The following is a 25,644-nucleotide window of genomic DNA, read 5'->3' on the forward strand; positions in this document are numbered from 1 at the left end:
TCTCTAGGTACTGTACAAAATTTAAAGTCACAAAATACATAACAATAAAAACAATAGAATATAATCATTATTAAAACAGGTTTTTTTAAATTATTAAAATTAATTCTAACTAAATGCCTGAGAAAACAGGAGAGTCTTGAGGTTCTTCCTGAAAACAAACAGAGAAGGAGATGCTCTTATTTCAGCAGGGCGCATATTCTAAAGCCCTGGGGCAGTCCAGAGAAAGCTGCCCTTAATGAGCCCGCGGCAACTGTAACTGGACGTCTCCAGAAGATCGTAACAGACGGAAGGGATTATGACAAAGGACATGCTCTCTCAAATAGTCTGGACCCAAGCTGTTAAGGGCTTTTTAGTTAATAACCAGCACTTCATATTTCACCCATAAATATACAGGTGAAACTCAGAAAATTAGAATATCGTGCAAAAGTCCATTAATTTCAGTAATGCAAATTAAAAGGTGAAACTGATATATGAGACAGACGCATTACATGCAAAGCGAGATAAGTCAAGCCTTAATTTGTTATAATTGTGATGATCATGGCGTACAGCTCATGAAAACCCCAAATCCACAATCTCAGAAAATTAGAATATTACATGGAACCAAGAAGACAAGGATTGAAGAATAGAACAATATCAGACCTCTGAAAAGTATACAGTGTACTGTGCTTGATTGGCCAGCAAACTCACCTGACCTGACCCCATAGCGAATCTATGGGGCATTGCCAAGAGAAGGATGAGAGACATGAGACCAAAGAATGCAGAATTGCTGAAGGCCGCTAATGAAGCATCCTGGTCTTCCATAATACCTCATCAGTGCCACAGGCTGATAGCATCCATGCCACGCCGCATTGAGGCAGTAATTGCTGCAAAAGGGGCCCAAACCAAGTACTGAATACATATGCATGCTTATACTTTTCAGAGGTCCAATATTGTTCTGTTCTTCAATCCTTGTCTTCTTGGTTCCATGTAATATTCTAATTTTCTGAGATTGTGGATTTGGGGTTTTCATGAGCTGTACGCCATGATCATCACAATTATAACAAATTAAGGCTTGACTTATCTCGCTTTGCATGTAATGCGTCTGTCTCATATATCAGTTTCACCTTTTAATTTGCATTACTGAAATTAATGGACTTTTGCACGATATTCTAATTTTCCGAGTTTCACCTGTATTGGCAGCCAGTGCAGTTCTTTTAAAACTGGAGTTATGTGGTCCCTTCGAGTTGTCCCAGAGACCAATCTGGCTGCCACATTCTGTACCAATTGTAGTTTCCAGACTACGTACAAAGGCAGCCCCACATAGAGGGCATTACGTAGTCAAGCCTGGAGGTTACCAGCATATACCACTGTTTTAAGGTCATTCACCTCTAGAAATGGACGTAACTGACGTATCAGCCGAAGCTGATAAAAAGCACTCCTGACCACCCCCTCAACCTGAGAAACCATGGAGAGCTTTGGGTCCAGGAGCACTCCCAAGTTTCATACCTGATCTTTCAGGGGGAGTGTAACCCCATCCAGAACAGGCATATCTAAACCATCTCTCAGGTCCTGGCCCCCCACAGTCAGTACCTCCGTCTTATTTGGATTCAACTTCAGTTTGCTATCCCTCACCCAGCCCATTACTGCCCCCAGGAAGGCATTTAAGGAAGTTATGTCATTTCCTGATGAGGTCAGCATGGAGAAGTAGATCTGGGTGTCATCAGCATATTGATAACCCAGCAGTTTCATGTAGATGTTAAAAAGCATTGAAGACAGTATTAAGCCTTGTGGGACTCCGCACTTTAGTTCTCACTTAGCGGAACAATAGTCTCCAAGCAACACCATCTCGAATCTGCCAGAGAGGTAGGAACGGAACCACTGTAAAACAGTGCTACCCAATCCCACCTCCCTCAGGCGGTCCAGAAGGATACCATGGCTGATGGTATTGAAAGCCGCAGAGAGATCCAAAAGGGTCAGCAGAGTCACACTCCCTCTGTCAATCGCCAATTGGAGATCATCCATCAGGCCGACCAAGGCAGTCTCAACCCACAAGAAAGCCAGTTTGAAATGGGTCTAGATAATCTGCATCATCCAAAACTTGGACTGGGTTTGGGTTTCCTTCATTGAATATTTTTGTTTGGTGTATTGCACTCATGCCTGTCTGCCTAAATCCCATAATTTGAAGAGGCCATATGCATTGCACCAATGATGGGGCTCATAGATTCATTAGGACAAATGTATGCAAATAAATGATTATTCCAATCAAAGAATACCTTTTTTTCCCCTACACAACCTTCAGCTAGAAGGGACAGGTTAAATATTTCTTTGCTTGCTAAAAAGCTGTAACAGGCAGGGCACTTGCTCATGTGTACTTAAAAGAAGTGTATCTTGGCGTTTGATGTATCACATCAGTAGGATTATGTCTCTGCACATTTGGATTTGTTTCTGAAGTAGAAACATAATTAGAGTCCCTACAGTGGGGAAGGGGGAGGGTGTTTAGGTAGATCTACAAGATAAAAAGCAAATCAAGAGTGTTTGATGAATTGGTTTAGGATTTAGAGTGTCTGTGGTCAATAAGTCTTAGTTATCCACCTCATGTTAATGCTATCAAAACTTAGAAGCAGTAGGCCACTTGAAGTGACCTTTTAGGCACTGCCAGGATAAAATGCCCAGCAGAAAGGGTAGCAATTGGCATGGGTATTTTTAAAAAACAAAACGCCACACACAAATTTTAGCTCAATTCAAATCTGGAGCTCAATTCTGCAAAGTGAAGTAGGATTTATAGTGTCACAGACCTGAAACAATCTAATGCTGGATTTCTTAAAACACTAGAAGGTGGGGGCATTTATTTTATTTTATTTTTTATTTTAAACAAAATTTATCCCACCTAAGATTGGAAGGGAATCTTACTTTTAAAAAGTCAGTAAAAAAAAAAACTGCATTAAAATTAAATTTAAAACAATGGGCAGGATCCAGACCAAGTTAATCATGACTAAGTTCCATCAAAACTAATGAGACCTAAGAGAGACATGACTATTTGTATCATTTATTTTAAAGAAGCTTCATGGGTCTGTGTGAAGCTTCGGATTGCTATCTGATTCAACTGAGGTACATATGATGTCCTATTCAGGGTGAACAGGACATCAAATTGTTAAATCTGAATTGAATATCTAGACTTCCAAAGCTTTCTTAATCAAATCAGCAATTTCCAAATCTCTCTGAAGAAATTTGAAGGAGGAGCTGTTAAAAAAATATGTGGAGGATCTTGCTGAGTGGGAGAATCCTATCCTGGAAAAGAAACGGGGACCAAACAGGTGTATCCATGAAGCACCAACTGCAAAGGAAAAGACATCAAGTGGGCTGCAATGACTGCAGCCTTGCTAGCAAGGCAACATTGGTGAAGAGAGTGCCAAAGGGACGAACTCCGCACCACAAAGGAAAATTGTGCCTGCCATGGGAAAACAGAATAAAAGCCGTGCAGCAGCATGCCTCAGCAGAACACAGGGAATAATGTTGAGATATGTGACACGAATGACAACGAGACCAGAGGGACCACTGGCAATGCCTGTGAAGAGGTGAAATGAAATTCTGCACCTCCAAAGAGACCACCAATGCCCAAAGCAAACCTGAAAATAAAACATGAAGCTTCCTCTATTCACCACTCAGGCCCATAGGTGAACCAAGATATTGCACGGCCCAACCAAGTCGGGGGGAGGGGTAAGGGGGGTTAACAACAACCCAAGACCTCACAGCCATCGTGACAATGCCTGCTTAAACGAGCACAGCTGCCAAGTTGGTACCTTGGTGGCAAGCCACCCTTTCCAGAGTGCATCAGCCATACAGCATTACTGACAAATATGGAGCTTTGATAAAACCAGACTTAACGGGCTGTGCCAACGAGGCCTGCCTTAAGGCTGGGTTCAGCCACCTCACCCCAGCACCCTGCAGAAATGGTGGGCCCCACTTCACCGGCTACTCCGGTGCCTGGTATCCTAAAAAGGGGGGGGGGACTGTCACTACCTGAAACAACGCCCAGCAAGTCCTCAAAATGGAGGCCCCAAAACAGGCCCCATAAGCCACAGGTCAGTCAAAACATGCCAAAAAAATCCCCCACCTGAAGTGCCTGGAATGGCTCCCCAGTAGAGGATATACCAGAAGTGATGGGAATGCACTCAGTGGAGCAAGCCTTGTTCACCCTACCCACGTGAGTGTGAACCACAATGGTGTCCTTGCCAGGCCTCATGCCTAAACCATAAGGGAACCACCAGCTAGGGCGTGATCTAGGAAATGGTAGGGGTGGGGTTTCAGGACTGCAATGCAAGTAATACAGATCCTAAGGTTGGGCAGAGCTGGCAGCATTTTCCCAAGCACTCTGCTGACCTCAAAATGTAAAAAAACCAAATGCACAAGTCCATCTGCTACGGTGAGGCCACCAAACACAAACTGGCGGGGGGGGGGCGCTTTTGTCTCATAAGCACAATTCAGTTGACACTCGAGAGTGACTCCAACCCAGACAGAAGAAGGGCTTCACACTAGCCAACCTTACCTAAAAGCTGGGGTACAACTGTATCTCAGGCAAATTCCCCGGATGCACTAGGAGCCCGTGTGGTCTCACACTGCTCACCATCGGGCTTTGGTAGGCAGTGGCACTCTTACCCCTGGACTTCGGCGCCGATGTCCAGAGCCTCCATACCCTCTGGGGGACCCCAAATCCTCTTTAGTCTATCCTGGGTGGTGTGGTTGCTGTTGGCCCACACCGTGCCAGGTGGCCAAGTGCGATTATGACCTGTGCTGAGTGCTTTAGAGACAGAGCGGAGAGTGGGGAAAGAAATACATGGGATGGGAATATGTTAAGATGCGTGTTGAAATGTTTCTGCTAATGCATATTTGCATAAATATAGCTGTTTTATATTCTTACATTATTGTGAGTTCAGTTGCTGTACGTGCTTAACTTGCAGCCGGTGGGGGGTGGGGGGTCCTCCAAAGGCCTTTAGGTCCAGGCTGCCAAATTACCTAGGTGCACCTCTGTCGGTAGGTAAGTCAGAGGGCCACTGTGACATGCTGCTTAATCCTTGGCGCCCAGCAGGTTGATTGGGAAGGAGGAATCAAATAGTGCATGCTCTAGAAACCAAATCCAAATGCCAGATCAAATACTAGTCTATTCTCACAGGTTTAGTGCTTAGTCAAGTAGATTTACGACAGTTGAAAGGACTTGCTTCTTTATGCAACAGAAAATTAACCTATATCATTTATGTTGAAATAATCACTGATAAAGAAAATGATGAAGCCGTTTGTGACTTTTAAAGGGGGCTAGATACATTCATGATAACTAATTGTCTAAACTGCACAGACACATGCTGGGACACAGAAACAGTGCAAGAATTCCCCATAGAAACACAAGAATTAGACCAAAGACTGCTTAGGCTGTTTCTAGTATGGGAATGTACAGCTCCTTTGAAAGGTCCGTGTCAGTCTTCCAAAGAGCGTAGATCAATGTCTTTTCATCTGTTGCTCACAGAGCCACAGTGTGGCAGCAGGTGTGACACAATAATCACAACCAGTTAAAACTAGGAAGCTGCAAATTAATGGTTTCACAGTATTTACAGCCTCCAACAAATGCTTAATTTATACACTTTAGTCAGGTGGGCTTTTTACAGACAACACAAACAATGCATGCTCCTTTCTGCTGTGTAGATAAATGGTTATAAATCTGTGAAGAGAGCTTTGCTGAAAACCCACTCTCTGTGCAGTCATTACCCTGTAGATGCTGCTGCATTTTGTTTACATTCTCCACAGTTAGCCACTTCCATTCCAGAAGACTATTAAGGGGGTCTGACCAATGTAATCTATGTGGAAGTTTGTTTTTAAACTAGTGCCTACCTTGGCTGAGAATATCAGCAATGAAAGCCATTTCCTCCTTTTTCAGTTGATTTCATAGGTGGATTTGACTCTTACGGCTATCAAGGCCCACAGAAGACATCTCATTTACAGCTACAGCCCATGTATATGTGAGTATCTAACATCCAATATATTCTATGGTGTGCCAGATGCATACTAAAAGATGGTTAAAATAAAAGGTAATGTGACTTGAGATGGCATTTATGGGTAGTTTAAATTCAAGCTGTGTTCTTAATCACTAACACTAGCCTCTTCTTATTCCACAAAATTGTCAGGTGTGTTTAAGAACATAGGAAGCAACCATATACTGAGTCAGACCATTGGTCCATCTAGCTCAGTATTATCTACACAGCCTGGCAGCGGCAGGGGTGTAGGGAGCTTGCCCGCAGACAGAGGACAAAGTCCTCTGGTGGCTCCCCCATCCCTTAGGACTTCTAATTGCATCACGAAATGCACACACACACACACACACACACACACACACACACTCCAAGCCATGCCCCCGCGTCTGACGTGGCATGGGGCTTACAAGCTTTCCCCTACTCTCTCCAAGTTTTTCTCTTCAGTGACTACCCTCCACACACATTCCTTTGTGGATAGAAAACCTTGTGCACATAATAGAATGCAACCAGGGCCCTGGGCCGAGGGAAGGGTTTAGAGTTGGGGATGCCAGCTTTATTGTAGGCAGCAGGAATCTGCATCTTTGTGCTTAGATGTTTCTTTAAGATAGCCCTTCTTCAATATCTGAGAGCTATCCTAAAGAAATAATGATTTTTTTTTACTTCAAATAATTTATTTACTAATATAAGTCAATAAACAAAAATCTATAGGCCTGTTATGTATTGTTTTCATTATAAAGGAATATTTTATACAAACAGGGAATCTCAGATTTTCCTTTGTTACCTGAATGCATGAATAGTCTCTATGGCATTTGCAACGGTGGCCAAGAGTATTCAGGGCAATTGACATAGTGAAGCTATTCACACACACAACCAAAACTGGGCTAAGGAAGCTCAGCCCAGTTTTGGTTGTGTGTGTGTACTCCCGGAGTACACCTTAAGTGGTGCAGTGGGGAAATGCTTGAATAACAAGCAGAAGGTTGCCAGTTTGAATCCCAGCTCGTACTATATCAGGCAGCAGCAATATAGGAAGATGCTGAAAGGCATCATCTCATACTATGCGGCAGGAGGCAATGGTAACCGCCCCGCCCCCTGTATTCTACCAAAAGAAAACCATGGGGCACTGTGGGCGCCAGGAGTCAAAATCTGCTTGACGGCACACTTTACCTTTACTTGACTCCTGGAGCTGCGCAGCTACCAGCAGCAGTGCAGCAGCAAACCAGCTTAGCTAACATACCTGCTTAGGGAAATCGCCCCTTAGCCTGGGTTTTGGGCACGAGGGCATCCAGAAAGCAGGTTAAATGTGTAAGTGTTGCGTGACTTTGCACGACAGCTACACACAAGTAGTCTCCCAGCCTGCATCGGGAGGCTCCCCATAATGTACCATGCACTTGCGCAGTGCATTATGGAAATTCTGGGGCCTCCCAGCCCCAGGAACTCCCTTTTGCCAGCAGGAGCAGGGAACCGTCTGGATGAGCGATCTGCTCGCTCACCAAGGGAGATACACAGGGAGGTAAGCATTGTATGGCTTCCTCCCCTCACCGCTTTAGAGCCCTTTCTCCAATCATGATAAACGCAATGAGTTGCTTTAAACTGATTCAGATATTTGGTCCATCTAGCTTAGTATTGTTTATTAAACTGACTCGCACTGGATGCCCAGGGATTCAGACAACCTCTTTTTTATCCCTACCAGGCAATGCCAGCAATTGAACCTAGGACCTTCTGCGGGCAAAACATGTTACATTCTACCACTGAATTGCAGCTACATCCCCTCTAGGCTAATTTGCAGACTTCATATGATTGGGCTATTCAAATTATAAGCAACTTCCAAACAACTTCTGCAAACAGAATAATTGTTTTCAGCAGCTCCCACATTCTGGGCTGTAACATTTGAATTGACCCCAACTTTTTCAGGATGAATGCAACAACAAAGTAAAGTATATTAAACCCCCAATCCTATAATTATGCTCAGATTGTTTATGAAACACAATGGCTTTTTCAAAACACAGTTTCTCATCTGTGTGTGCCCAAAGAAATGTTTTTCACTTTTGTCAGCATCTTGTATACTTACAAAGCGTTATTTCTTCCCGTCACTGTTTGTGGCTCCTAGGTACTTAGAACAATTCTAATCCCATTTCTTCCTTCACAGAGTATACCTTGCGATCAACATATGGAGCTTTCTAGCTGAGATATTATCCCATTCTCTTTATGTCCTCTGTCTTGAGAGTAGCTGATTGCATTTACAGAACTTACTAACACTGGATGGGAAGAAAGCTGCAGCTGTAGGGCAAAAGAAGTCAAAATGAATTTTGAGGCTTGTAGCTGAGAACAAGGAAACACAGGAGGAACATTACAAACTCTATGCTGTTTTGCTTCTGAACTGTGTTCTCACTGACATGTAGAAGACTTCAGCTCATATGGAAGAATTCTCTTTAGCTGATATATTGAGTAAAGTGTCATATTCATAGTGAAGCTCAGGACCCAAATCACACTGAGAGGAAGGATACAGCCCACTTGGGACTATACTACTCAGAATGCAGGCAGGAGATTATGCAGTTGAATGCCTTGCTGTGCCCACCCACCTAAACCCCCCCACCAAACATGGAAAGGTACTAAATCTATTGTATTTATTTTTATTTATTTAGTACATTTATATACCAAATAAATAAAAAATGAAGTTTCAATTGTTCATTTCTGTGTCATGAGGAGTGTTTCCACCTGAAGAAGCATTCAGACATTCATTCTCACCTTGCTCCAGATTCTGAAGTGGTACCATTCCTGGCAGGATGACCCATGTCCTTTTACAAAATGTTTGCTGCAAGGTATTTTTCTTGCCATACATAACCTCATGCATCTCTTTACCTGTTTTTCATTAAATGTGTCCGCACTACTTACCGTAATTTTCAGTAGAAACACCACAGCGGGTACGTTTTTTAAAAGTTGTTTAAAGGTGCCTGCAGCATTTACCTCAGATGTGGCATTTACTCACAAATAGAGCAAAAGGAGGCTGCCGAAGAGGAGGAGGCAGTGGCCACAGAGGCGGACAGTGGGGCACAATGATGTTGCTTCAGTGAGGCCAGGTTCAGTAGTCCATTTTTAGGTGGAACCACAGGCAGAGGTGTAACTAGGGAAAATAGCGCCTAGGGCAAGCACTGAAATTGCGCCCCTGTCCAAACAGGAATGATGGGACATGTAGTCAACAATATCTGGAAATCCCTGTTAAAAGGAACACTGTACCATCTGGACATGGTTGTTGATCAAAACCTGAAAACATGAGCCATCTCTGTAAAAGACTTAGAACAACAGTCAGGAGTTATGCGGGGATTCCAAGTGTCATTTTCTCTGTCTCATCTCATTCTTTTTTTTAAAAAAACATGACTTTGTCCTAGAGGATCACCTGCCCAAATAGCCACTAGCAAAATAGGGGAAGAAGAAGGTGGTGGGGTGTGTGTGTGTCTATAAACCAGTGAATGATTCCTGCCAGCCTTTGTCTTATGATTACTGTTGGCTCATGATGGGGTATATGTGCATTCACTACACCAGTGCTTACTTTGACACCAAGAGGGAGGAGGATACATTAGTTTGCCACACTAGACAGAGGCATTTGCAACAGGAGCAGACAGCCAAGTTCTGCCAGGGCCAAAACCAGCCCCTGCCAGACTAAGAAATCATTGTAATTTGCCCCTTCCTGTCACAAGCAGTGTGCTGTTCTTTTATTATTGACTCTAACTCTCAGATATCCCAGTCATGGATGGAAAATTCAGGGTCAATTTACAAGAGACACATTTTCTACATGGAAGTTTCTTCTGTGCAGGTGTTGTGCAGAAACCCATGTGTAGTGACCGCCAGGGGCATAGCAAGGTTGGAATGGGCCAAGATGAGATTTTAAAATGGGCCCCCAGCCCCTCAAAGTCCAGGGCCTCCACACACCCCAGGCCCCCAAGGATTTAAGTCTGATATTTCAAAATAAGTATGCTGCCTGGAAATACATTTCACTGGATACACACATGCACACTTCACAGTATATAGTGATGTACATTGAGTACTATATATTTGTGCTACTTTTAATGCCTAGAACACACTAGCAATGCTAATTATTAAAATGGCCCCCTTGCTGCAGGTTAACAAAGGAGACTTTCAACTATGCAGGGTGAGCCTATGTTTGTTTTCTCAGAATTCTGAACAAATTCAGTAAAGTTTGATTCCAGGAGGTTTTTCACACGAGTCTTTTAAAGCCCTTTAACACACATCTCCTCTGGAATGGAGGTACTGCATTCACATGTTGGCCAGATTTACCCTGAAGTCCCTGCAAGTTATTGGGGAGCAGTTCACACACAAGAAAAATAAAATAAAATAAAATAAAATAAAATAAAATAAAATAAAATAAAATAAAAGCACAACACATGCTTCACAGTTCTCACTCAGACCTTCTGGGTTGCAAAACAACTTGAACATAAGTGCATTTATGAATGAATGGATGAAAATAAATAAAATATACTTGTTCCAGAAGTTTTTGTAATTTTCTGCCATGAAACAAGCCACTTATAGGCCTTTTTAGATAGTTTTTGTTTTTAAAGCCAGCACATTATTCAGTCTGTTTTAAATTAAATATTCAGAGACTTCTCAGTCTCGCCCCACCCCCTATATCAAAGCCCTATGGCAAGCAGATTCCTATGATGGGGGGACCACAAAAAGGAATTCACAGCCTACCTGGCAAAAGCTGTGCTGGATGGTCTGGGCAGAGGGTCTGCTGCAGAGAACTCTGCCTGCTTCCTCCTTCCTGGCTTGCTTGGCCTGCCGAGTACAGGCTTCAGGGAGGCCTACTCGGAGGCCTCTCTGGAAGCCCTGCCCACCCACCGATCAGCTGAGAGGTGGGGAGAGAAGAGCTCTGCAGTTTGCAGGCCTTGCTGATCCTAGGTCTCACTGATCAGCCGGAGCTGGAGGCAAGTGGCTGAGGGGCCCTGGGGCTGGGCAGGTGGGCAATGGGGTGGGGGTGGCAGGAACTGGTGTGGTGCCCCCACCTCAGTGGCACCTAGGGCACGTGCCCTGCCTGCCCCCCCCCAAGTTCCACCTATGACCACAGGCCATGGAGAACGAGGAGGGATGGAAGGGGAGCAAGGAGGGTCAAAGAGTCAATTTTAAGGTGGTGCACCTCAGGCCATGGAGGAGGAGAGGTGGAAGAGGACAAAGCTGGCGGAAGAGGAAGGGGGCAGCAGCAGCAAATGAGCCGTCCTGGCCTTCCCCACTGAGAAGGAGGCATGGTGGCAGCATAGCAGGGCCCTCTGACTGATGAGAGGCTCCACACTGCAGAGAGGGCGTCAAAGGAACAGAGTCCCTCCCCCGCCTTTTTTTGGCTGTAGTTAATTGGTTTAGCTGTGGCATTTACAGCGATGAGGTGTTTCTGATGGGTTTTGGGGGGGGGGATCTGCCCTTTCCCCTCAGTGTGGCATTTACATTGATGTGGTGCCTCTGCCCAAAATTACAGTATTTGGCATTACCTTGGTAAGAGCCTGGGGAGGTATGGTGCACAGAACTTGGCAATTCCATGCAGAAGACAGGAGTAAGAACATTTTTTTACCCCATAGCACAGTGTCATGTTTCCTTTTATGTCAGCTAGGCAACTTGTGCTGATCCTGAAAATTAATCAAAGTCTGCTGAAAGGGCTACTGAAAAACTGCACTGGTGGTTCTCCGGGAACCCACAAGTGTGTTCCAATTATTTGACCTTTTTGTCCTCATGGAGCTTCTCACAACCAATTCCAGTTTGCTGGGGAACCTTTAGCACAGTAATGCATTTCTGCTTCCTTCCAATTATCTGTTGAGTGGGAAGGGGAGAAATTGGAGAAGAACTTTGTATTAGGGCAACGTCAAACTATTTTGAAGGGCATTTTTCTGAATCCCTTATGACTTTCAGAAGGGTTTTAATTTCTCCCCTTTACTAAAGGGAATCTCAGGATGTCATCTTCCGTCAAACTTCCAGAAGAATGGTTCTGTGCTGATGCATGATCTACCAGCCCTATTGACATCCAATAAGTATTTTTGTGGCATACTACTACTACTACATCATGTATTTATATTGCTTTTCAACAAAAGTTCTCAAAGTGGTTTACAGAGAAAAATAAATAAATACATAAGATGGTTCCAGGTCCCCAAAGTCTAAAACTCTAAAACTCTGAGGTTCTGGCTCAAAGTTTAAAAAGAAATGTACGGTGGACTGGGTGCTGTGCTGTGGTTGCACAGTCACAGTTGCTCACCCTTTGCTAAATATAAGAGAATAAGCACTTTAAAAGGTGCCTCTTTGCTGCAGCGATGGTATTATTGACCATCTGCACAGCATGCCCTCCACTTCTTGGCATGCCCTCCCTGAAGAGCTTTGCCATGCTCCCCATCCCCCGCCCAGTGTTTAAAAAATCTGTGGGGATGCATCCCGGCAACCCAGCGGATTGGCTGGGCGGTGGAGGCGCCGGATTGGCTGGTTGGCCGCGTAGGGAAGTGGCCCTTTGGGGAGGAAAAGAAAGGAAGGAAAGCGGACAAGTGGAGAGGAGAACTGAACGGACTGGGGAGAAGGGAGGGGAGAGAATGAGGGGGAGCCTGGCTGGGCAGAGACAAACAGTTGGCCGCTTTGGAAGATGCTCTCTAGAGGGAGGGCTGCAGGAAGGAGCTGGCTGAACGCTTGGCGGGCCCGACACCAGGGACTGGAGGAAGGAGGATGCAGCAACGGCCAGCAGGGAAAACACAAGCAGGCTAAAAAGCGGAGGCAGGGGGGAGCACAAATGAGAGAGAGAAAAAGAGAGAGAAAGAGGTGGAAACGGAGGAGGGAGCAAGCTGGGGCAGAAGGATTGGGGGGGAGGGGACTTAGGCGGAAGGCTTGGGGGGAGCGGAGTAGGAGAATTGGCCAGCCCACGCTGGCGGGCCTGGCCTGGTGACTGGTGGTGGCCACAGACTAGCGATTGAGAGAGGCAGGTGGTGGGGGAGACAGAGCGAGTGCGAGAGGCGCGCGGGGGGAGAGACAGAGCGAGCGAGAGAGGCGCGCAGGGGGGGAGAGACAGAGAGTGAGAGAGGCGTGAGGGGAGACAGAGCAAGCGAGAGAGACGCGCGGGGAGGGGGAGACAGAGCGAGTGAGAGAGGCGCGGGGGGAGAGAGAGCGTGAGCGAGAGAGGCGCGGGGGGAGCGACAGCGCGAGCGAGAGAGGCGCGGGGGGAGCGACAGCGCGAGAGAGAGAGGCGCGGGGGGAGCGACAGCGCAAGCGAGAGAGGCGCGGGGGAGATACAGCGCGAGCGAGAGAGGCGCAGTGGGAGAGACAGAGCGAACGAGAGAGGCGGTGGGGGGGGCAGAGTGAGCAAGAGAGCTGTTGTTGGGGGGACAGAGTGAGTGAGAGAGCTGTGGGAGGACCAGCCAAACAAATTCTCCCAACTAACCCCCAAAAGGAAGTGAACTACAGCACAGATGCTCTGTGCGGGTTCAGCTAGTAACAATTTAAAACACATCTTTGAAAAGAGGCTTTTTAATGTTTTATCTGTTGTTTATATCTGATAGGTTCTTCAGTTTTTATAGTTCTCAGTTTTTAGCTTTTTATTAATAACTTTTAATTTGAAACCTTTTTTTAAAAAGTAATTTTTAATGTGGTTTTTAGCCTGGTCTTTTAACTTGTCTAATTTCATTAGTCTTTTATTTTACATTGTATCTATTTTATGAATGTTGTGAGCCACCCTGAGCAGTAGTGTTCTGGAGGGGTGGGGTATAAATATTTTAAATAAATAAAACGTCAAAGAGAGGAATAAAAAGAAGAATTTATTGTTAAATCTAACAAAAAATAAATAGTTTTTATATTTTTAGCTAAATACTATTAATTCATTTTTATTATGTGTTTTAACTTTTGTAAACCGCCTTGTGATTGTTTTAATGAAAGGCAGTATATAAATCTAACAATAAATAAATAAACAATAAATAAAAAATAAATAGACAAATGGAATCACTAGTACAAAAGATAGTTGAACCACAACAGAAACTCTGCAATGCTGGATTATTAAAAGTGAATGTCAGATAACAGTTGAATTGTAGAATAAGATGATGCATACATGTAGAGCACCTTTCTTGTGAGGCAAGACTACAACACCTGGGGCTTTTTAGTTTAGAAAAAAGACGACTGCGGGGAGACATGATAGAGGTCTATAAAATCATGCATGGTGTAGAGAAAGTGGAGAGAAAGAAATTCTTTTCCCTCTCACACAACACTAGAACTAGGGGTCACTCCATGAAATTGATTGCCAGGAGGTCTAGGACCAATAAACGGAAGTACTTTTTCACACAACGTGTGATCCACTTGTGGAACTCTCTGCCACAGGATGTGGTGACAGCCAACAACCTGGATGGCTTTAAGAGGGGTTTGGATGACTTCATGGAGGCGAGGTCTATCAATGGCTACTAGTCGGAGGGCTGTGGGCCACCTCCAGCCTCAAAGGCAGGATGCCTCTGAGTACCAGTTGTAGGGGAATAATGGCAGGTGAGAGGGCACACCATCAACTCCTGTCTGTGGCTTCCAGCGGCATCTGGTGGGCCACTGTGCGAAACAGGATGCTGGACTAGATGGGCCTTGGGCCTGATCCAGCAGGGCTGTTCTTATGTTCTTATGTGTTTTTGTACTCAGGTACAATCCAAGGATGCTGACCAAATGCTCATGGCCTCTGACCCCTGAGACCATCACAATGCCCAAAGCCTTGGTGTAGTGGTAGCAGAGTAACTCTCTTGGACTACCGAGGTGGGGGGGGCCATGGAGGGCTGTTTGTTGAGAGCCCCTGAAACCTTGAGCCAGCTCTGATGAAATTATTTGGAAGAGGTCTTTCAGCTAGATAGAAAAGAAGGAGCTGCTTTCCTTCTTTTCTCACAATACTTTTTGTTGTTTTAAAGACAGAATGACAGGATGTCATATCGGATGCCTAATGTGTTGGGAAAATTGCTCAAGAACAGCTTCACTATTAAAGAAAATGTCTCTGTCATTTTTTGAGGCCTTTAACCATGGCATGATCCGCCATGGTGCCAGAAGGCTGACTGCATGCAGTTTGTTCTCAGGGTGAATTCCTGAGGTTAAGAAGTCTGAGATTATGCAACCTGGCTGGAACTCATTAGGGTCTTTTTTTAACCGCTTTTCCTTATTATGATTTGAACATTTACCTTGGCTGGATTCCCCACCAGCATTTCAGAGGCACAGTGTGCAAAGCGTCTCCGCAGCATTTAGCAATTCAGAGACACACTGCACATGCAGAGTGCAATTCTTGCCAATCCCCCTCCCCTGAGAAACACTTGAGGTGACCCAGAAGTAGGTGACCCTTCAGGGACCTACTTCCAGGTCACAGGGAATGTTTCTGGGGCAGAAAATCAGTAAAAAATTCTTCCCGTGAGTGCTTGTGGTGAAAGGGGAGGTCTTTGAAATTTGTTCCCTCACCCATGCAATTACCAGTGCAGCGTTAGTCTGGAACCCTACTGAAGCGCTTACTACACAAGTTGCACCAGTGCTTTGTTAGTCTGGGTGTCAGCCACAGACTCCAGTTATGCAACAGGTGCATCATCTGATTGATTAATTGATTAAGTGCCGTCAAGTCGGTGTCAACTCTTAGCAACCACATAGATAGATTATCTCCAGGATGATCTGTCTTCAACTTGGCCTTTAAGGTCTCTCAGTGGTACATTCATTGCTGTTGTAATCAAGTCCATCCACCTTGCTGCTGGTTGTCTCTTCATCTCTTTCCTTCCACTTTTCCCAGCATTATAGACCTCTCAAGGGAGCTGGGTCTTTGCATGTGTCCAGAGTATTATAGTTTAGCCTGATCATTTGTGCCTCAAGTAAAAATTCTGGATTGATTTGTTCTATGTTCCATTTGTTTGTTTTCCTGGCTGTCCATGGTATCCTCAAAAGTCTTCTCCAGCACCAAAGTTCAAAAGCGTCAATGCTTTTTCTATCTTGCTTCTTCAAAGTTCAGCTTTCACCTCCATAGAGTGTCACAGGGAAAATCAATGTCTGAACAATTCTAATCATTGTAGATGTAGACACGTCACAACATCTAAATATCCTTTCCAAGCCCTTCATTGCAACCCTACCAAGTGCTAGTCTGCGTCATATTTCTTGATTGCTGGATCCTTTACTGTTGATGGTCAATCCTAAAAGGCAGAAGCTATCCACCGCTTCAGTGTCTTCATTGTCACTTCTGAGGCTGGTTGCTGTACCTGTTGTCATTAGTTTAGTCTTCTTTACATTTAGTCGTCGTCCCATTTATTTACCAGTTAGCAATCCACACATGTACTTATCCCCTTATCCCATGACTGCTAAGTTTTCTCAGGAGTCTTTGATGAGGAACTTTGTCAAATGCTTTTTGGAAGTCCAGGTATACTATGTCAACTGGATCACCTTGATCCACACACTTGTTGACACTCTCAAAGAACTCCAAAAGGTTGTTCCTTGAAATGTTCTCCTTGAAAATGGTGGGAACATTCTCAAGATCTTATCGTGGAAGCTGGATAGCTTTGCTTTTCTGCTTTAGCTTCACTTGGAACTTCCACATGAGTAGTTCATGATCTGTTCCACAGTCAGCCCCCGGCCATGTCTTTGCTGTTATAACTGAGCTCTTCCACCTCCTTGCACCAATAATGTAATCAATTTGATTTCTGTGTACTCCATCTGGTGATGTCTATGTGTATAGGCACCACTTTTGTGTTAGCAGTGAAGAGATCATTGGCTTGGCAGAAACTAATAAGCTGTTCTCCTGCTTCATTTCTGTTTCCTAGGCCATATAGGCCAACTGTGTTTTCCGCCTTTCCTTTTCCAGCTTTGGCATTCCAGTCTCCAACCACTAGCATCACATCTTGCTTGCATGTTCTATCAATTTCACACTGAACATGAGTATAAAACTCATCAACTTCCTCTTCTTCTGCATCGGTTGTTGGGGCATAGACTTGAAGAACTGTCATGTTAAAGGGTTGTGCATGAAATCTAATTGATATTAGTCAGTCACTGACCGCATTGTATCCAAGTACTGTCATTGCTATATCCTTCCTGACTATGAAAGCAACACCATTCCTTCTTTGGTTTTCGTGTCCTGCGTAGTAAACGGTATGATTTTCTGACTGAAAGTGTCCTATTCCAGTCCATTTTAATTCACTGATGCCCAATATGACACTCTGTAGTCGATTCATTTCATCTTTCACTCTGTCGAGCTTTCCCATATTCATGCTTCTTACGTTCCACATTCCCATTGTAATTCTGTCTTTGCCGCTTCGGATTTTCTTTTCCCGCATGGCAACATCAGCTGCTAGATGTCCAAAAGGCTTTAGGCTAATCGCGTCATAAACACCATCAGTACTCTGAGAGATCTTCAGCTCTTCTTCAGTAGCATGTTGAGTACCATCCGACCTGAGAGGCCCATCCTCCGGCACTACATCGACAATCATTCCATTTTGTCTATCCATGTGGTTTTCTTGGTAGAATACAGGAGTGGTTTACCATTGCCTTCTCCCATGCAGTATGAAATGATGCCTTTGTCGTTGTCACTGAAGTGATCATCCGCCTCCAGCACCTTCCTATATCGCTGCTGCCCAGTATAGGTGCCTGGTTGCTTTAGATGGGCAGCTGGGATGACCTTCGCGCTTTGGATGACCCTACTGGGAGTATACCTCCTGGCGTGCTTTGCTCATCCCTCCCGGGAGCACCCTCTCCCCCGCCATGATGAGGCAGCATAGCAGGACTTGGGGGGGGTGGTGGTTATCATATAGGTTGGCTTTATTTAGTCACTTTAATCCAGGCAACCACTAGAGCAGCACTCTTAGAGCTTTAATGACTGGCTACTGGAGAGTGTCTGGGTATCTTTTCTTGCCCTGTCCTTTCCTTCTTTGCTTCCCAGGTGTTTGAAGCTGTCAGGCTCTTAAAGTGCCAATTTCCCATTAGCCAGGATCATGGGGGGAAAGGCGGCTCAGGCCAAGTACTCACCTTTCAGGAAGTTTCAGCCCAACCTGACCTATGACTGGCACTGTTTAAGACACTTGCTCACATAACACTTGAAGTAGCAGGCATTACAGGAATGTGGGGGGAACTGCTGCCCGTGTTTTGCTCCTCTTATTCTACAATGGGAACTTCTTGCACAACATTCTCCCTTTTTCCTGAAGCCCTCCATCACCATGGGAACACATCACAGAGGGCAATGATGCATTTGCATGGAGACAGAGGGCTTTAGGAAGGGGAAGTGCTGCACAAGATGTCCCCACTCACTCCATTACACAACAGTGGGCACACGGAGCAGTGCATGCATTTCCCCCGCCTCCCCATAATACCTGCTTCTGCAAGCATTTTGCTAATCACTATGTAAGTCACTGTCAGAAACAGATTAAGAACTGTCCTCTGAACATGAATATGAATTTGTTCCCTTTAAGTGTTGAATGGCATCAAGTCATTCTTTTATGAAAGGAGACTGGATTACAGATTCATCTTCCAGGAGGTATTTCACACTGTGCTTTTTTCAAAAATTGATTTGTATTGATTTATTGTTAAATTTATATACCACCTTTCATTAAAAACAATCACACTTTTACCTGGAATTTCCCCTAGAAGGGAGTGTGTTGGCTAGATTTTTGCCTGAGTCCGTGCATGATCTGTAGGAGCATTGTGCATGATCTTGAGGAGCACTGTATACATGATCGGGGGTTTCTCCTCTGAATTTAAGCTTATCTTGATTTCTGTCCAAGTTTTTAAAATCCTGTTTTTAAGTGAGTTTTCTTGATAAACCAGAAGCGGCTGCCAGTGGTCACATTAACTTAATAAAGAACCAAGTCAAGTTTTTCAGATGCCAATAGTGGAAAAACCAGTTTATCTGCCAGACTCTGGTCCTTCTGGGGAGGAAAGAGAATGTGCAGATGCATGGAGGGGAAAGGGGCTCAGCGTACCGTGCATGTCTCTATGTTCCTATGTGTGCTTCTGCCAACTGCTTCTCTCTTTTAAAAGACGCTGGGGCTATTCATACCATGCCCCTGTCCATGTGGCCAGGCTGGTGGGGAGAGGAGGCAGGATTTAACTTACCTTCCTCCAGATGACCACTCTGGCCCCTGTGGCATGCAAGCTGTGCACCCACACAACCCGTGTTGCCAGAAGCAGTGCGGATGACTATCCTGGCAATGCGGGTAAAGAGAGGCTGGGATTTGTCTCAGCCTCCAGAATCCCACAGAGCATAACGCACTGAGCACAGTGCACTGGAGGATTCCCCCAGGGGACAGGTGTTCTAGGCGACCTTCTCTGTGTCAACACGAGCAGTGACACACAATCCCAGGAGCCGGATTAAGGGTGCATTTGACCTCAGCTCACAGCCAGGCTTCGGCACTGTGTTTGGCACCGAGGCATTGCGGGGATCCACGCAGATCCTGGCAGTTCTCACAGGCAGCCAAGCCCAAGCTTGGTTGCTCATGAGAATAGTCTCGCTCAGAAATTATTTCTCCTTTCTAATATAAACATGCACATTGCAGTACATATAGAGACAGGCTAGAAAGGTCACTTGAAGATGGATATTTAAGCATGCTTGCTTAGGGAACTATTCAATGGTGTTCGGATACAACTGGCCTCTGTAATGATAAATATCCTTTTCTTTTATCTCTCTCTTTTAGGTCAAAGTAGACAAAACCAATGCCCGTGGCTGGGCTGAGGGATCAGTCAAAGAACTTATTCCAGCATGGCTTCTTGCAGGTTGCAAAAGAATGAAAGAAGACCCGACTTTTCTGTTTCAGTATCTAATAGAACAAGCATATTTGAAGACAGAGGCCTCTCTCAGAAAGTGATGATATTAAATACAGACAGCACAAGATTTCTTCTCTCCATCTTGGATTTTCCAAATTCTTATGCAGAAGGTTCAAAAGGAGAAGCAGTGATGCCATCTTCTGGCCACTATCTACCTTCTTTTCTCTTTGCTCTTGCCCCTGAATTATGAAACTGTCTCATCCATTTTGGTTCTTTCTGAGGGTCTTTTGTACTCTGTCTGGAGCCGTGTCTTCTTAGTCAATAAACACTAAAGATACCGTGATGACCTTGAAACAGAAGTCAATAGACAGCAAGTTATTTGCCCTAAAGGCTCTATAGTACATACTTGCCTTAACCCATTCTAAGTTGCACATCAGAGAAATTCAGTGTGGGCTCTCTGAAGTAACTTCCTTTAGGCTCAACCATGCTGTTCATTAATTCTAAAAGATTTCTAAGGTTGTGTCAGGTAATAGACTCTGCTTCTCAGCAGTTCCAGAGCCCAGCTGTGTAAGAAAACTGTCAGCTGTCAGAGAAAAAGTGCTTAACTATGAAGCCTCCGGAGTGGCCAGAATGCAAACACTTTAAAATAATTCTAAAAGAATTGGGCTCTTTGGGGAGTTCGAAAATGCTTACTAAACTAATAGCTGGAAAGAAAGAGCAAGAACAGTGTTCCTTAATCCCACTGTCTTTATTTACTGCACTCTACGTGCTTTTATAAGTGACTCTAACTGTGTCTTTTACTAACGACAGATATGTCTGCATATTTCTATCAAAAGAGGCCAACTGAATATGTATTAATTATGTTTACTCTTTTATAACTTAATTCCAGTTGAAAATTCTATGTGAGTGAGCTTTTTTTAAAAAAAGAAGAGAAAAGAAAAGAAAAACCTGCAGCATAAGAGATTTTTCTTTCTAGGTTTCTGGGGTTTTTTTAGTTGGGGTGGGAGTAGTTGCATTGGTGATACTTCTGAAGACCTTTTCTGTGGTATGTGGGGGATCTGTTGTGTGTTAGACTGTGTATCTTAACTTCCTGTATTATTGTGGCTGAAAAAAAAACCCTGTGCTGTTATGTAGTTGGCAGCAAGATGCCTTTGGGAACTTTACTAGTAGGTCAATGTGTTTATGAAATACTCTTGACTCCTAGGAACGTCTGTTTGTTCTGAATTTGAGCTGTATATTCATCACTTCAGTGGCTTTTCATTGAGGTAGGGGAGGCTATTTTGCTCAGGTTTTTTGGAATTCAAATTGTTCACATTTCTTAATTTAAAACCTACATAGATACATCAGCCACAGGCAGTTGATTGGCATAGGCAATTTGCTCCTGCTGAGAAGAACCTATAAAATCTTAAAGCAGCTCTTCTCTGCACTTGCCAAATGTTTGACTTCTGTGTGGCCTATCAAATCCATCATTCTCCATGACAACTATCCATTTCCTACACAATTTGGATAGTCCAGCTTCTCTGCCCCTGCCCTGCCCATTACCATTTGGGTGTCTTTGCATGGATGTAATACCTCACAAAAATTAACCTGGACAACAATAGTGCAGACGTTCATTATAAAAACAAATATATATGTCAGGTTCCAGCAACTAAGGTAGCATTGATACTATGGTGTGTGTGTGGAATTGGCTGTAACTACAGAATACAATAAATGAAGCAATTCACATAGTATAGTGGACAACACATTTAAACTCCAAATTGTAATGCCTATGAGATCAAGCACCTTGATCTTAAGCATTTGCATTGTTGCCTCTTCTGTACTACTCCATCATTCATCATACTGAATGATGTCATACCAGTGTAATTGTTGAAGATGCTCCATCTTGCTTGTTGCTGGTCCACTGGTTAGTCCTGGGCCAGAAGTCTTCTGTAAGCCTGAAATTTACTTACTGCCAGTGAAATTAGTTTGGAATATGATGCATGAATATTACATTCTTACCTTGGTTTTTTTCTCTCCCCACATTTGCTATACTTAGTGTTCGTTTGGGGGCTTTAATTCTGCATTTTGAAGTAGGAGGGCCAATGGAATAACTCTGCAGTAAATGGATTGAGAGTCATGGCTAATTTAAGGCTGCATTTAGACTGTGTAGCAGCTGGATTGGCTGAGTGATCTCTCACTGACATCCTTTCCCCACTGAGGGGGAGAAGCAAAGCAAATCAGAAAAGGAGTAGGTTTATGTAGATTTCTGGGTCTAGAGTTTAGATGCCTTGAAGCATTGGCCTTTATATATATCAAACTCCTGGAGTACTAAAAGGAGAATTATAATACTTAACCACACCGTTTTGAGATCTATATAGTCAAATATAGCTAGCTAAACAGTGACATTTCATGCTGGGCTCCATATACAGGGGTGATAGCACTACCCTAGCTTTAGATCCCATGCTCATATAAATGTTCACTAGGAAACAACCATTCCGCTTCTGCTGCAAGTTGTAAATGGTATATGGGGTCTTCCCTGGATGATACTACTCCATAAATATCACTATGTGTTCCAAAAAATAGTTGTAAGGCTATTTACATGGGCATGTGTGAAGAGAGAGGAAGGTGGGGGTGTGAAGGCATAATCCAGTTTATCTTCCCCTCGGTTGATCGCCGGTGCCACACTCACCCACACAATCCACACTGCATGGAACAGTGGAGATCAACAGAGAACAGGACTTGTTTTCACAGCCTACAGATATCCCATAAGGCACCATGCGATGAATGCTGTGCCATGGGGGATTCCCCCCTCAGATGGGCACTCTAGACTCCTGTCTCTGTGTCAACACACAATCCCAGCGCTGGGGTCAAAGGTGCACTGGCGCCTTTAACCTCAGCTAAGAGCCAGGGCAAAAGCAGGGTTAGGCTGGGCAGGAGTGCCGGGATCTGGAGTGATCCCAGTGCTCCACATCAGCAGCCTAATGCAGGCTGGGCTGCCCTAGCCTGGGTCAAGCTGCTCATGAGAACAGCCTTAGAATCTTGAATGGGACCAAGACAGAGATACATTCGGGAATTCCCCGTGGGTTTTATTCCCAGGCATCTATATTGCCAGTTGTGCAGGGATTCTCATATACATACAACAGTCTTAAAAGAGATGGGAATGTTTGCATGTTCATCTACAAATATGTGAGAATTCTGGATGGTTCAGAGCAATACTTTGGTGCCAACCCCTTTTGGGGCACAGCACAGTAGTACTTCTAGCCTGACTAGCAAATCTCCAGGAAAGATATGGGTAAGAGGGTAGGTGGCTGACAGTGGTACAGGTTTCTCAACTGTAGTGTGGTTGTAACCCCACAGAAGTGGTTTCCTGTGCAACTGAATGCTCTGATCCTTTCTTGTGGCAGTATTTATCACAACAGGATCAGAGAGTTGGTAAAGGGCTTCCTTCTGGCAGTTTGGGCCAGTCTGTACAGATCTATATGAAGAAGGCAGGTTATAAATGTTTAAACATAAATAAGAATATATGTACACCATGAACGTGTATATCGTTCTGTCCTCCCAGCATGCAGGGATGTAGTGCAGGCGGGGGGAGCATAGGGTCGGAGCACCGGTATTTCTCGGCTTCTCTGGCTGTTGGGGTGGGCATAGCTATGGGGGCTGTCATGGAGAGCGCCTGCACTTCTGAATTTGCATCTACATCACTGCCAGCATGCCAGGGTGTTGCTCCTTAATCACCGGAGGTGTGATTAGTCCAAAACAGCCCTCTACACATGCTACAAACACTACTTTAAAGTAGTGATTACAGCATGTGCAGAGCAGCCATTTGGATTAACCCCCCCCCCCGACACACACACACACATACACCCCCGACACACACACAATTAAAAATTGCACACCCTGCTGCACTGGGAGCAAGGGGCCCATGTGATTTTTTCATGTCCTGATCATGCAAGGAAGATCACATGGATAATGCATCATCCTAACTGTCCCTTTGTCTAATTTCCACTTCCCAGTGGAAATAAGTGGGAGGTGCAAAATATTCATGGGCTCACTCACTCTCTCCCTCCTTCTCCCTCCCTCTCTTTGCCTTCTTCAAGAGATTACAGAAGGAAGAATTCTGCACACCTTAAAAATAGTGAGGTATGTTTGAGACATGTATATCTGGGGTTGCTACTCCTGAGCTGAGGAGGTCACTGAAGAACATGACCACTGTTCTTCTGCAAGGCACTTTCTTGAGGCGAAAATGACTTACAGTTCTAATGTGAGGGGAGGAGGCCGTGGGGGAGGAAAAAGGCTAAAACTGGACTCTACCCCACTCCCAAGAGGAAAACACGAAGAATTTTGAGGCTTGGAGAATTCTCCATTGGTAATATGGCAAGATTGCCTTATGTTGTATGCCCACGTTCATGCTCAATATGAAGCCTTCATGCTCACTTACATTGCAGCTAAAGGATTACTACAAAAAGATTTCAGGACTGTTGACTACTACAGTGAATAAATTAGTGGACACATCTGCTATGGAATGAGTTTTAGAGCACAGTAGTGTGAGAATATCTGAAATAATGTTGTTGAATTGTACAGCTGTATCCTCCTCAAAATCCAGTGAAGAATGTTATTTTTCTAGGCTGAGCTTTTTTGTTGTTATAAATCCAAATATTCTGAAAACAAGTGTTAACAATCCAAAATGTCTTTTTGTTTCTTATAGTCATTTGTTAATTCTGAATGTATTTTTAACAAAGGTGATTTTTTTTTACTAACTAGTGTAATTTGCATTTAAAAGAAAATAAAATGGAAAAAATATAGGTTTCCAAGCTATTCATGGATCCCTGCTGATTCTCACAATTTTCCTGGATTGCATTTCTTAGAAGAACACAATTACAGAAAGGAAGAATCCTATTATATTTACATGAAGGCCGTGTTTTTGAGCAGTGCCCCCCACAGATGTGTCAGCAGTGAATAGAAATTGCCATGTCATGACATCACTTTAACTCAGTCATAGGTAACTGGTATTTTCATTATCTACGGACACTAAAAGGCTCCTTTTACAGGGCTGACTGTAATAGACTCTCTGCCATTTAGAATTTTTTTATTTTGCCCTCTCATCAGTGACTTTAAGTTTATGATGGGTTTACAATAGCTAATAGTGTTAAGTACTGTATTAAGTAATGCTTGTTAAGAAGGAGTGATATTTGAGAACTGTATCTTAATTCCAAAAGTGTTAGATATTTTTTTTCTCATTTTGCACAGTTCAAGGGCTTTGCAAATGTGGAATCAATCTTTGAATGTTTGATGTAAATAATAGAAGTAAGCTGAGAACCCACAATGATGAAGCTCCTGCTGAAATGTACTACCAGTTACTAGATATGTACACACACTTCCAGGTTTTTGTAGGAAGATCTAGAATCCAGAAGGAAGCATTGTTATATAGACATTTCTGCAATCTTGACAAGGCAACAGTGAATCCTGAAGACTGTGAGGCACATGCTTCAAATACAGACTCTCCTAAATGTAATTCTCAGCATCACCCAACAAAAAAGATCAGGTAGCAGGTGGGAAAGACCCTTGCTTAGACACTGGAGCTACTGCCAGTCATTAAAGAAAACACCAGGCTCAACAGCCAGTGATCTGACCCTGTATATGGCTGCTTCATTTGTCCATAAGACGGCATTATCCTCTGCTCACCATCACCACCTCCAAGACAACAATACACAACTACGCAAGTATATCATACCTGACCTTTCAAAACTTGAGTAGGCAGCAGGAAATGTTGGCAGTTATTCAACAGATTTGAATTAAAATTATGCAGTTTCACCAGAATAGGTGAGGTGATAGAAAACAGAAAGAAGCAATTACATTACTCATAAGAGCATGTCCACACGGAGGTGGTTGGGGTTTTTTTTTTTTTTTTTTTGCTTGTTTTAAAAATAAATGTACTCATTCTCTACTATTGCCCATAGTTCAA

General features: G+C 44.0%; 1 protein-coding gene across 4 annotated transcripts in view; it reads left to right on the top strand.

Moving 5' to 3' along the window:
• Window positions 1–24,497, top strand: part of NKAIN2 (sodium/potassium transporting ATPase interacting 2) — an 875,273-nt gene extending 850,776 nt beyond the window's left edge. Inside the window, exons 5-6 of one of the 4 annotated variants that reach the window (XM_053284541.1) lie at window positions 5,906–5,987; window positions 8,146–8,462. In XM_053284541.1, coding sequence (XP_053140516.1) covers window positions 5,906–5,987; window positions 8,146–8,230 — 167 coding nt within the window. In that variant the 3' untranslated portion in view covers window positions 8,231–8,462. Of the gene's footprint in view, window positions 1–5,905; window positions 5,988–8,145; window positions 8,463–19,633 lie in introns of those variants that run through there. The other 3 variants (XM_053284517.1, XM_053284523.1, XM_053284532.1) reach the window with 3 other exon arrangements.
• Window positions 24,498–25,644: the final 1,147 nt, after the last annotated feature.

Source organism: Hemicordylus capensis, chromosome 1 (assembly GCF_027244095.1).
Source record: "Hemicordylus capensis ecotype Gifberg chromosome 1, rHemCap1.1.pri, whole genome shotgun sequence".
Lineage (NCBI taxonomy): Eukaryota > Metazoa > Chordata > Lepidosauria > Squamata > Cordylidae > Hemicordylus > Hemicordylus capensis.